The sequence below is a fragment of the Sturnus vulgaris genome, chromosome 11, assembly GCF_052056855.1.
Source record: "Sturnus vulgaris isolate bStuVul1 chromosome 11, bStuVul1.hap1, whole genome shotgun sequence".
NCBI classification, from domain to species: domain Eukaryota; kingdom Metazoa; phylum Chordata; class Aves; order Passeriformes; family Sturnidae; genus Sturnus; species Sturnus vulgaris.
In genome coordinates, this window is record NC_142253.1 from 22679540 (window position 1) to 22692867 (window position 13328).

General features: G+C 41.1%; 1 protein-coding gene across 10 annotated transcripts in view; it reads right to left on the reverse strand.

The window, feature by feature from the left end:
• The window catches only part of FGD3 (FYVE, RhoGEF and PH domain containing 3), a 95290-nt gene that overhangs the window by 57244 nt on the left and 24718 nt on the right, over positions 1-13328 (reverse strand). For 4 of the 10 annotated variants that reach the window (XR_015806149.1, XM_088171753.1, XM_088171751.1 and 1 more), the window contains exon 1: positions 11055-11076. The exons of 2 other annotated variants lie outside the window; for them this stretch is intronic. Coding sequence is in view for 3 of the 8 variants with exons in the window: in XM_088171753.1 (XP_088027879.1) it covers positions 11055-11061 (7 nt within the window). In the remaining 5 variants the exon portion in view is untranslated. Of the gene's footprint in view, positions 1-8465; positions 8690-11054; positions 11077-13328 lie in introns of those variants that run through there. 4 more of the 10 variants (XR_015806150.1, XM_088171758.1, XM_088171755.1 and 1 more) reach the window with 3 other exon arrangements.

The following is a 13328-nucleotide window of genomic DNA, read 5'->3' on the forward strand; positions in this document are numbered from 1 at the left end:
AAACCCCTTCCCTCCAAATTACTATAATTTTGAAATTAAGGGGCTCTCAGGCAAAGATATGGGAATAGGAATAACAGTTCTTTACTAGGAAAATTAAAATAGGAATACACTATTACAGAGAGCAAACCCCAAAACACTGACAGAGTTAGAATACAACCTGACACCCCTGTCAGTCAGTCAGTCAGGGTGTTGGGAGCAGTCCCATCAAGTGGTGGCTGCATCCTCCTGGATGACAGATGTGGTTCAGTTGAAGCAGTGCTCCTGTAGAAGGGTGCAGTTTTCCTCTGAAGGTCCAGTGATGATGTGGAAAGGTCCAATTTTCCTCTGGAATCCAGTGGAAAAAGGCTGTCTTGGGTTCCAAATCTCAGTTTTTATCTAGGTAGGAAAGGCTTGGCTCCTCCCCCTGATTGGAGCATCTCCCAGTGGGATGATGTAATTTTATCAGTCATACAGTAGGATTCAATGGCCCATTAACAGGAGATATCTTCCTGGAGGAAGGATGGGCTGTGGAAAAGATAAAGATGACTGCTCTACCTGGTTTTATCAGATGGCCTATTAACAGAAGATTTTTCCCCCAGAGATAAGGATCACTGCCCTAGTTGATTTCAACAGATGGTGATAGAATACGTACTTTTGGTCACGTCCTGTATTGCAACCCAAGACACACAGTGACTGCAAATCCAGAGTGAGGAAAACCTTGGAGGGATCTAGCCACTGTGAGTCTCTGCTTTTTGGAGACTTCTAGCAGCCTATGATGTTGACCAAAGGTCCGCATTGCTTTCTCAGCTGACTAGAGAACACAATCTTTACCCTTCTCTACAGCCTCAAGCTCTGCACTCTGCTCCTCCAGAGACCTACACACCTAGGTTATCCTAGAGCCGCTCCTGAGGTCAAAGTTCACATCTCTTCCAGCTGTGGAGGGACACACAAACTTGTTCTGTATGTTGCAGATGAAGGAACCAAGAGCAGAGAGCATTCTTTTTTCCTCGCACAACCATCTCCTTAGCTTAGATCAATGCTTCCTCCCTCTATGATCCACACCCTCTAAGATCCAAAACGAGAGCAAAAAAAGAACCAGGAAAAGATTAAAGGTGTCCATGTCCAATGCACAGATAAATAAAGTGGAAGAGATAAAAAATCACTGAACCAAGTCCAGTATTTTGGATTCCAGTCACAGGATAGCATAAAGCATCCTTTATTTCAGCCTGACAAGCATCAAAGAAAGTAACACCAGATCAAAGGGCTGTAATACAGAGTACAGAGAAAAACTGGAGTAAAAGGAATGAGTTTTCCCAACAAAACTTCAGTTAATTAATTGTATCTCTAGCAGCTATTTAATCTCTCCTGTTACCTATACCTATACACTTTCATCCAATCCTTAGCCACAACAATGTGAAACCCAAGTACATTTTGCAAGAGCCCAAGTTATCATTTGGGATATCAGTTATCCATCTCGAAATTGCCTAGGACACTTCTGCTTCCTTGACAGCACTCTGGTGTCAGCAAACACCACTGAGCCCTCCATATCCCTTCCAAAAAATAAAAACAAATCCCACAGCACATGCATACACGAATTGCAGTAAGGTCTGATTATGCCCTGGCCACCCTGCTCCATTCTGGGAATGATTGATACACGCCAACTCATTGACTGTCATTGATCATGAGACCAACTGACCACACAGTCCTTAACCACATTCCCCTCTGGCACTGAGATAAGCTTCTGCATACGATGGGCAGACCCCACAAATAACTGTGATGATTGTCACCACACAAAGTTATTGCTCAAAAAGAATCTTAAGCCGTGTTGTCCTAGCTCATAAATAAACTGAGGCTAATTGACAGATGCTTAGAGCTCAGGTGTCATCTCCCCATATCCAAATCTGTCATTCATAAATATATGCAAAATCTGCACCAGCCGTGTCTCCCCACCTGCCCTGCTTGGGAAGGACAGATCTCCTCAGAGAAGCCAAACAGGATGGCTGCAGCTCTGGTAATTTCTAAGTTAGTCCGAGTGCAGAGCCAGCTGTGCACATTCTGTCGTGCACAACCCAGCACACGGCCCTGTTGTTCCCTGACCGTCACTCTGATGGGGCCACTACACCACTGTGCCATGGGACCATCCCTCTTCTGTGTTCCTGCCATACCTCTCAGTCTTCCTGCAGACACTCCATAGAGATACACTCAGAGAGGCCAGCCCTGAGCTCCAGTGACCACTGGCTAAAGCTGTATTCTCAGAATGGGAATGCTCTGGTTAGGTTCTGTGATGTACTGTGATAAAGAAAAAATCAGACCTGTCAAGCAAAATAATTGCTTCAAGGTGGGTTTTAATTGAAAAGTCCTTAAATAGTAATGGTCAGGAAGAATCGGGTATTTTGTTCCCTGCAGGATGCACACTTAGAGAATCACAGAGTGGTTTAGGTCAGAGAGAACCTTGAAGACCATCTCGTTCCAACATATGCCACAGGCAAGGAAACCTTCCACTAGACTAGGCTGGTCAGAGCCTCATTGAATCTGGCCTTGTGAAAAAACAACCAGAGTAAAACTAGAAACAAATGGAAAATCCTAAGTAATCTCTCAAATTTTCTAGTCAGATCCAAGAGTATTTCTTCCTTCTCACCATGGTGCACCTTCTCTTCCTGCCCAGAACGCAACTCCCTACAGCATTCCCAATGCAATATCTACAAAAAACCTTGGACTGAACAGATCTCTCTTCCTCTCTGCAGAACAGCCAGTTTAGAATTCTCAGATGCACAAAAAGGCAACATCCCTTGCTACAGATACATGTGGAGAAAGGCATAGAGCACAAGATGCACTCTACTGAGGACTAGTACATCCATCTGCTAATCTTCCACAAGGAGATACATTTGATAATAGGAACGTGTGACTGGCTTAGAGTAACAAACATTAAGTGTGTGAACCTCTAGTTCTTTTTGCATTTAGTACAAACAGCTACACAATACATGTTGTAGCAATCTTACAGTTCTTTACCTGTAATTTAAAAAACTTAAATAACATTTGAATGCCAGAGTGCATATGATACACAAAGCACAGGCAGTTTTCAGAATAAGTGACCCAGCCAGGGATGTTCTCCAAATACTTCAGTTCAGTGACTTCATCTGATAATGGAATTACAACAGCTAGATTACAGTTCCATCAAGGAATTCATTATAGCCATGAAAACTATACAAATTTCTTCATAACAAGTAAAATTCCATTTATCACACATTCTAAACTATATTATACACTAGGATTTCTCATTCTTCTGTACAATAAGACATGTTTTATTTCATAACATTTTCAGAATTAAAAATATAAAAGCTATGTAAAAGCCATAACAGTATATTGGCTTCTTTGACTAAAGAACTTAAATTGTAATAACATTTAACAGCATAAAATTCCAATTCACTCAGCAATCTATTGGAAATACACATGATAATGTTCAATTAAAATTACTGGGTTTTGATATTTGAAAAAAACAAACAAACAAATCGTTAAATTTTATTGTTTATTCTCCTGAAAGCAGCAAAAGCTTCAAGTAGTTTTGGTTATCAAAGAGGATGCAAACAAACCTTTTAAGAGTCACCACCATCTGGGCCTCAGGGACAGCAGGCAGGAGTTGCCTCTCTCACCAGGGACATACACACACTGTGAGCTCATCATTACCATTCTTATGTAGATTACACCATGGATGTTCAATTACATTTTGCAGACAGAAAAGACCAGAAAGCCCTGCCCTTAGGAACCAAAGCCTTCCAGGAGAGTGCAAAGCCTGTATACCACATTTTTCAAACTGGAACTATCCATGTCACTGAGAAGTGATTTATGGGTCAGAGCCCTGCAAAAAGTCAGTAAGACATTGAATTTTATAACCATTTCCTCAGAAAAGACAACCAATTACCTGAAGATTAAAGGTAATCTTCAAAATATCTGCGATTATTAGGAATTCAGCTTTGACTAGTGCTGCAGGACATGATGAAAGACACAAGTAATGGTTCTAGAAAGCCCATTTAGAGACTTATTGAACACTCCACCTCTTGCAAAGCAACAGCAACTGCAACTAAGAACATAAACACAAAAGAAAGGACAATCACAAAGTCAAAATCTGGTGCTATGACTTGACAAAAGATATTCCTCAGTCCATTAACAACATAAACCCCCTGACTGTCAGTAGTGTTCTGACTTTCTGCAGTCTCAGTCCTCCATGACCTAAATATTCGCTGATTAGTACTTCTGTGTATTTAACTCTTTGAGGGCCCAGTCCTGAAGCCCTTCATAATTTTCCATCCAGGCTGGGCAGAAGAAACACAAGAGCACTGGGCAACTGCTTTGGAAGGAAAACTCAACAGCTGGTAGGACCAGCACATGACCACCACTAGCATTCCATGTTTTGTATGTATTGTCATTCTGCTTCTCACAGTAGTATTTCCAAAAAAGGACATTTTAACAAACCAGACCAAGCACCCAATAGCAGAAAGTAATGGTAAATCCTGGACTAAAAGACAGAATTTAACACAGATGCAAGATACAAGTGGTGGGACTAATGGTGTGGTTTTATACTACACTTAATGTCCTCCCACTGAGAGAGTCTTTCTGCCCTGCTCTCTCAACCACAGACATTACATTATTCTTACTCAGAAGGTTGACTCAACTCGGAATTGATTGAGTGGTGTGAAAGCAATGCTTGGGGTGGAAGCCAGTAAGACCACAGGCAGAAGAAAGAAGAATTGGGCTTGGAGGCATCTTCTGCAGTGGTACCACAAGCAGGGCTGCTGTTGTAACAGGTCCTACATTCTGCAGAACCCTGGGAATGACATGGTTTACTGCAACTCAATTGGCCAGCAAACAGAAACAATTCATCTCAATTATTATTACCTAATGGCATGGAAAAAAAAATATCAAAACCTCTTGTTCTGCAACAAAATACTTTTTCACTGGGAATCAAAAGTATTGAAAGAAGTATTCAAAAACTGATACTGTTTACTCCGCTTATAAGCAAAGTCACCTTTACAGGAAAATAACTCCAGTTTGATCTTTCCACCTTCTCAGGCCATGGCATTTTTACCACTTATTCACTAAATATAATTCAAGTTAAACCAGTTTTCCTTTTATAGCCAAAGAGGTCGAGACCTTGAGCTTTTTAGTGTGTTTTCCAGACCTCTACAGTTTATGAGACAAGGATTTTTTATTGCCATATCACATTTATAGGGGAAATTAAACTTCAGCTGATCCCATGCTGAAGTGAAAAGGCTCAGTTTGGTTTCCTGTTGGAACTTGTATATGCAGAAACTTCTTTTTTTTTTTTTTTTTTCTTTTTGGGGGGGGGGGTTGGGTGAAGCAAGGCAAAGAACAATAGCTCTATTAAAAACAAGATTCAAATTTAATGTTAAATTGTGAATTTATTTACTATGATGAAGTCTTTCCTTTTTTGAAGAGGTGGTAAGTGGGACCTTGTAAGTTGAAAAGAATTTTTAAACTTTTGGATGCAGTTCTTCATGGTGTTCTTCACACACCCACACTCCTCATGTACTGGGAAGGAACAAGGAGCAGGATTACACTGCAAGCTAGTGCCAGTCTCTGACACACAGCAAAACAAGGTTGTTCCTAATAAAATACTGCAAATTAATTTAATCCTATTTTGTAGGACTGAAACCAAGACTTTTCTTTCCCCACTTAGAAATGAACACAATTAATAAGAAAAAAAATACAGATGCCTTGATTTCAGGTGATTGTCATTGACCTCTTAGAGCACTACTGCTGAGAACAGGTGGAGTAAAAAGCATCATTTCCGTCACCCAAACCCTTAAGTCCCAAGAATGCTGTAATGGCACCACCTGTGTCACTCTGCCCTATCCCCACTGTATTTTCGTATGTTAAAGGGAATTCTTTTGCTGCTGATTTTCTTAGAGCATCCAGCTTGACTCCAATCCTAAAAATAAGAAGAGGTTTCTTTTGTTTTTTGTGGTTGGGGTTTTTTGGCAGGGAAAGGAAGGGCAGGTTTACGTTTATTTTATTTTTTAGCTACTCCTAAATTCAAGACTTTCAATTTTTTGCCTCTAGCATTATGATATGTATGCTAACTTTAAGAATCTTGAAAGCAAGATATGTAACAACAAAATTCTGTACAACTAACTCCACCAGGCTCTTGCTCTTACTTGTTCTTTTCATTATTTGAGCCTCTGGCTCAAAATAAATCTTTTCTCAGATACTTGATATGAACTTCTGAAGGACTAAATTTTCTGCACATTTTCTATATTCAAAATGATAATATCAGGTAACTTCAAGAAAAAGAGAAAATAGGCTGCACCACATAGACATGCAGTTCTTCAAAGGAGATAATCCTACCCAGCTAGAAAATTTCTTTTATGCATTACTTGAAAATTTAGCTCCAGCATTAAGACAGAACTCAACATTTTTCCAAATTAAAAGATGCCATTTTGTTGTTCATTTGGCATCAAATAAAACATTTGATTAATGGGTGTCAAGAGGAAAATGCGTGGTTCTTCATATTCTCATGTTGAGATGCAGTGTAATAATACAAGGTGAAAGTCAGTCACATTCAACTTACTTTTCAATTGCCTCAATACTGAAATATACTCACAGCTCTGCCATGAGGGCAAGTAAATCCATACATTCTCAGAAAATGTCACAGACATACTTTCCCTCCAAGCTGTAGATGGGCACAAGTGACAACTGCAATGATCTTTACTTTCATTTACCCAAATTACAGTGGGTGTTTTCCCATCAAGAAGTATGTAATTACCCTCCTCTGCTGACACGGAAATGTTACCTCCACAGAACATCTAGTTCTACTCATTATTCCACCAAATTCACTATCAATTACATAGGTTGCTGCTGCAAGTGTGAAACAAACACCTCTCCAACCCTAGAAGGAGGAGGCAGAATACAGTGCCAGGGAGAGATCTCCAGGTAAGATGTCTCCTCCCCAAAGTAAATACTCTTCTAGAAGATTCCTAAGCCAGATCACCCCAAAATATTAACCACAAAATAAGCACATCTAATTCCATAGACGTGCCCACAGCTGTGATATTGGAGACCAGAAATCAAATGCTGTTCCTCCACAACTCCTCATCAAAGCCTCTTATTCAATGTCCTGCAGTTACTGCCTTCCCTGCACACTCTCTCTAACCTGGGGAGTCTTTCTTTCCCTCCTGAAAAGTGCCATGGCTTCAGGAGGGTTCAGAATGTCCTGTATGGTCCAATTTCTCACAGTGTGTGTTCACCACTTCAAAATTTTTAAGTGGTGAAATCTGAATGCCTCAGATGAAGGAAGGAACTGACGACAAACCTTAATCCCCTCGGGTAGCGTGGCTTCACTGTGTCCCAACAAGCTCAGAGGAACAGCCAGCAATACATCTAGCAAAACTGTCTTCCTCCCTGAGGGATATACTCAGCATCCCTTAGCAAAGAAGCGTGGAAGAATTGCTACTCCCTCAAACACCTCAGGAAATGCCTAAATAACAAATAGTTTAAAACAACAAAACAGTAGAAGCATGGAGGGAAAGTCTGATCTAGGTCCCCATGTTGTTATGGTGACTTCTCAGTCATTTATGTACTTCAGACACATTTAGAAAAAAGCTACATTTTTACCCCTCTCAACCAAATAATTTAAGAAAGGGAAAAAAATCCTGCCAACTTGTCCCAAGCCAACCAAACGCCAACTGAATCCTTTGATCAAGCAGCACCCCTGAAATACTTTAACCAATACTTTTCCTGCACTGTGAATCAGGTACTCAGACAACATTGAAACAGACATCAGCAGAAAATTCGAATTAATAATCCATCCAATTCCTTTGTCATACAAGATTCTGACCACAATTGGACCAGACAGGTTTCTGCTTTCAGATTATTTAAAAAATAATTACTTACAACATCATTTCATTCATCCTCCATTTGCAGACACTGTTTGCAAGCAATTGGTTTTCTTTTACCAAGTACTATACATTCCACATGCTGCTATCACACAGAGCAATCAAACAGCCGTAGCTGGCTCAAAAAGAACAAAATCCTCTCATTTACACGCAAATGCTGCATAAATACGGATTTTAAAAAGTATAAAATCAATACAGCTCATTATGGAGCTGCACGGAAAGAGCAGATGTTTTACTACCAGCACTAAACTGCTCACACTCAGCAAGCACTGCCCAATACTGCCAAATCCCCCTACTTCTACACCAGGAAACGGCTAATAGGTAACAGGAGCAGGCATCTAGTAAGACACCATTTTCTACATGATACCTGAAAAAGCATAACACGCTTCACAAAAAAGCGCTCTTTGAACAGATCACAGCATGCATGGTTACTGGTAGCGCACCAGCCCATCCTGGCCAGCCATCTGCCCCTCACCCACCCACCTCCCAGCATTCAGGAAATCACAGACAGACCATTCTGATGACCACCACCCTCCCTGTTAATCAATTAATGAAGCAAGACTGTTTTTTCCTTACTAAGCAATGTACGGACACTAGGTCACTTGAAGGTTGCCTGTTCCTTCCTGCTGCAGGGCCTCCCAAATAAAAATTGCCCAGCTAAATTCAGGCTTTTTCTTTTTTTTATATTCGTGCAAAGCTGTAGGAATACACTCAGCCCTTGACAATGCCGGCTTGCATGATGAAAGAGCAAAAGTAGTTTCGAGGCTGCAGAATGCCTTCTCCGGGTTACCATGGAAATAAATGTGGGAAGGGGAGGGGGCCTCGCTGACGGCAATTGCTGCTACTCGGTGGAGATGTTCTAAAGCCAGACTGCGTGGGAGTGTAGTCCAGGAGAAGAAAATGTGTTTTACTATTAGTACTATAATTTTACCTTCACTTCCTTTCATTTGCACCAAATTTCACAGCATTGAAAAACACAAAACTTCCCTGAGATGCTGAGGGGACACTGATTCAAACAAGAACAATGTAAGATCTCTCCAATGAGGAGCTGAAGAAACTTTATTTACATACTAGAATTTACACAGATGGGAATTAATGCTCAATTGCAATTAAAACTTGGTTGACAAAGATGAACCTGTTGCAGAGCTGAGGCTGTAGCAAGGAGGAGTAGTTTCAGGAAGGCTTGATAAGGAGCATCGCCTTATCATTAAAACACGGTGTAGCCTTTCTCTTACAAACAATTCTCACACATAGTATGAAGCACATCACCTCAAGGATTTTGTTGTCCCTTGCAGAACTGAGAAAAGTTCATCAACAAAAGCAGGGTGGACACTGTGATACACTCCACAGAGCTTCTTCATGAGATCCTGACTCACACCACCGCCACCCTCCCCCTCCTTGGGTCTTCTCAGGGTCTCCATGGAATGTCCCCCAAAATAATCCACGGGAGGTGGAAGCCTGGCACCAAAATCCCAGTGAGAACAGCCAATACAATTTCATCAAACTGATTATATTTTATATAAATTTAATTAGCATTTTTGGGACATTAATTAGTATTTTTAGGATATTATTCTTACTATTTTTTGGATATTAAGTAAAAGTCTTTCATTGACACAGAATGGTTAAACATTAGATTAGGCTAACCAGAGCAGTGGTGGAGTCACTGTCCCTGGAAGTGTTCAGAAAATGAGCAGACATGGAGTTTGGTGACAAGGTTTAATGGCCATCATAGGATTCAGTCAAAGGTTGGACTTGATGATCTTGGAGGTCTTTTCCAGCCTCAGAAAGAGGTAAGAGCTGCTAACTACAGTGATATTACCACAATGTTCCAACCAAAGTGCAATATTCACTGTCCAATATTTGCCACAAAACAAAGCAACTTCCAGTCACCAGTTTATCACTATAACCAATGTAATTTAATTTTGCACATCAAAAAATTCTCTGAACACTGTCTCTGAACACACAGAAAAAGTTTTTTAACAATTGTTAATTAATAGAGCTCTACCTTGGCACACTAGCCAGACCTCCTCCCTCTTCAGCCTCTCTCTAGAGGACACCAACAAGCCTCCACCAACACAAAAACCACTTTGATTTGCAAGCACAGCAGCTAACGGTGATCCGCTCCAAAATCCACCATTTATTTACTTATCATTTCCAATGGGCTTGTTTAGAAAGTTAAGCAAAAGAGAGAGGGGGTAAGCAAGCTGTGGGCCATATGAAAGGACAGAGTAAACCTGGGGTGGAGACACTGTGAGAACAATTACAAGCCAGCTGGGTACAAGGCTGGAAAAAACCTGTCAGGCTTTGTAGTTTCTTCTGAAAATACAAGTGCTGGCTGCTCCACAGCTGCTCCAGCTAGCCCTCATGCAGCTGCCTTCTCCCTGGAGCTCCCTTACCTCTCCGGTGCGAGGTCCCAGTGCCCTGAGAGAAGGGGCTGATATCTTCTACCCAAGGGGGACCAGGGGAGAACTGATGGGAGAAGTAACCTAGGCTAGGTCCCTTTCTCACTTCTCTCTCATTTGCAGTAATTTCTGCCCCAAACTGAATTGAGAGAAAGAAAAAAGTATGAAAACATGGTTGTTGCAACATGTCACAGCAGTTCAGATGAATATTACATTACATTTACACATATAAAATCCCTAGAAGACACACTGCTGGCCTTGGAGTGGAGAAACCCCTCCTGGACCTGAAGGAAGGTTCATCTCCCTGTGAAGCAGAGAGCAAACAGTCCAACCCATATATTTCCAACTGCTTTCCTCCTCAGCCAAATACAAGTTCAACATTTCTTTACAAGGCACAAATCAAAAACCCTAATACAAACAAAACACAAATCTGATTTTATGATATCACAATAAAAATCAGTTTTGCTGATTACATATGACCCAGATCACACAGTACAACTCTCCATGCTTTCCAAGTTCCTACAGGTGGCCTCACCACCATGTCTTCATAACCACCAACAGCAAAATTTCACTCGCATCAAAATCTCACTTCACACAGAGTCAAGGAAGAGCAGAATTAAATCTGCCAATGCAAACACAGTAAAGCACTATAAAACACTAGCTGCTATAGACAAGCAATGGGGAAGGGATGAAAGGGCTTAAAAATCCAAGCAGCCGGAAACCAGAGCAACCTAAAACCATGGAGCAGTTTTGCAGGACTCACCTGGCATGGGCTTACATGTTTCTGGGCACATCCCCTCACACCATGCCAGCTTTCTACTGTGCCCCTCTTCCAGCTTCAGCAGGCACCAACCAGTGTAGGATGGGGCTAGTCTGGAGCAACTCAAATGTCCATTGTCCAGCTGGCAACTGCCATCCTGATGCTTCTGCCCACTTGTCTCCTCTCTAGGGACCTGTCTATCTGGCTAATAAATTTTGGAAAAACAGAAAGGAAAAGGAAAAAAAATTGTATAGTTCCTTACTCCTTTTATTGTCCACTCTGAAATGAGCCTGAGGAACAAGAAGGGACAGAAAGCACAATGCATAAACCTCACTTACTCAGGAAACCACACCGTCAACTACCAGGGAAGCTCAACAAGACCAGGGAGCAGCTCAGATTCATTATTTTCTTTAAAAGACAGCTGCCAGGGAGAGAAAAAGGTAAACAGTGAGGCTGAGCTGAAGATCAAGAAATTGCAGGGAGAGCACATATTGATTATTAAAAGTCAAGAATATATTTATTTCTATATGTATACAAAAATTGTACATATCCAGGTATGCCTGGAAAGGGCAGACAGATTTCTTTGTAACCTCCCTGAACAAAAAAAAAAAAATCACTGTTTTAGGCTAACAGCTAAATAGCTATAGACTGACCAGCCAACATTCCTATAATTATGTGGCTAAAACCACTGTGCTCCAGGAGAGGAACCTACACATCGTACAAATCATACCTCATCTCTTAGTAACAAGGCAAGGCATCAGATGTACAAAGCTGAGGGAAAAAACAGACTTTAATCTTTAATTGCAAAAAAATAAATGGAACAAATCTGACAAATGACTAGCTATTAATTATTAGGTGATTCTCCTATGATCTTCTTGAAGCTTTTTATCAGAACTTTGAATGTTGTAAGAGTCTGTCCAGAGTTTCCCTCATACGCCTCACGACCGTCGTGAGGATAGAGGCTGTCCCAAGGACCCCCACCTGCTTCTGGACAGGAGTTCTGGCCTGGCCGAGGTGGATGCTGGCCAAGGGACTGTTTGCTGATGCTCTGTGCTTGCTGTGCTGTCCATGGTATAGTGCCTTGGAACAGGTACTGCACTACAGCTGCTTCTTGGAGCACCACGGCATGTTCTGTCTCGAGCACCTCACAATGCCCATAAATCTCCCCAGCTCTTGGCCACACACCACTCGCTTTGGAAAAGGACTGTAAGAAAGCGACCCTCTGGAGAAGCCTTTGTGATCTCCCCACAGAAGATGTGTCTATTGGCTGGGACCACGAGGACACCGGAGTCTATTGGGCCAGACCACAAGGACATCTGTCTCGTCTGTCAGTAGCTATTCCCTATTCCCCTCTTTCTCTCTCTCTCTCTCTCTTTATTTTTTTTCCTTTAACTCCCTCTATTGCAAAACTGAGTTGTTGGCACTCAACAAAAGTGCATTTCTGCTTTGAGAAAAGTGATTTGTTCCCTGTTGATGTCTTTTGCACCCATTGAGATCAAAACTAACCATCACAACTCCCTTCTGTATTAACAATGGGTCGTGACACATGTGCAAAGAAATGAAGAGTTAGTCTCATGGTTAGTGGCAGCTTGTAGGTGACTGATAACCTCTTAGTGGAAGAACAGAGATAAAATTACAAAAAAAAACCCCAAAAGCAAAAAGAAGACATTGTTAAGGACAAGCTATAATTTCAAATCATGTACTCAGCAAAACAGGAAACAAGTTGGTATCTATTATTTGTTTACCCTATATTTTATGTTCTGACAACTACATTCTCCTACCAATGAAACAGAGCAAAAGTCAGCTTGTCTAACTGCAACACTGATATCTGATGCAGACACTTGTGTTGCTGTATATTCATACTACCACTAGTTGCATGCACCAAAACTAAATTAAAAAAACAAAACAACAACCCTAAGAAGATGCAATTAATCACTTCAGCCAAAGTGGAGCAAGCAAAAGAGCCTTTTTTTTTTTAATAGAATCATATATTTTGAATAACCAACAAAAATATGTACAATTACTAATATGTCTGAGAGCTGCACAAGTGTATTATGTTATCTGGTATATACCACCACTAAATAACACCTCTAAAGGTGCAATGGTACACCTGTTCATGGAAATGGAGATTTATAGAGGTCCTCATTACATCTGGGGACATTGTGGTTTGCAATATGTATTTTTACAATTTTCTTCTGTGCAGAGCTAACATGTTAGGAAGGCAGAACACCTGGTACTTTCGTGAGCCACACAAGTTTGCCATATATTTCAAGCTAG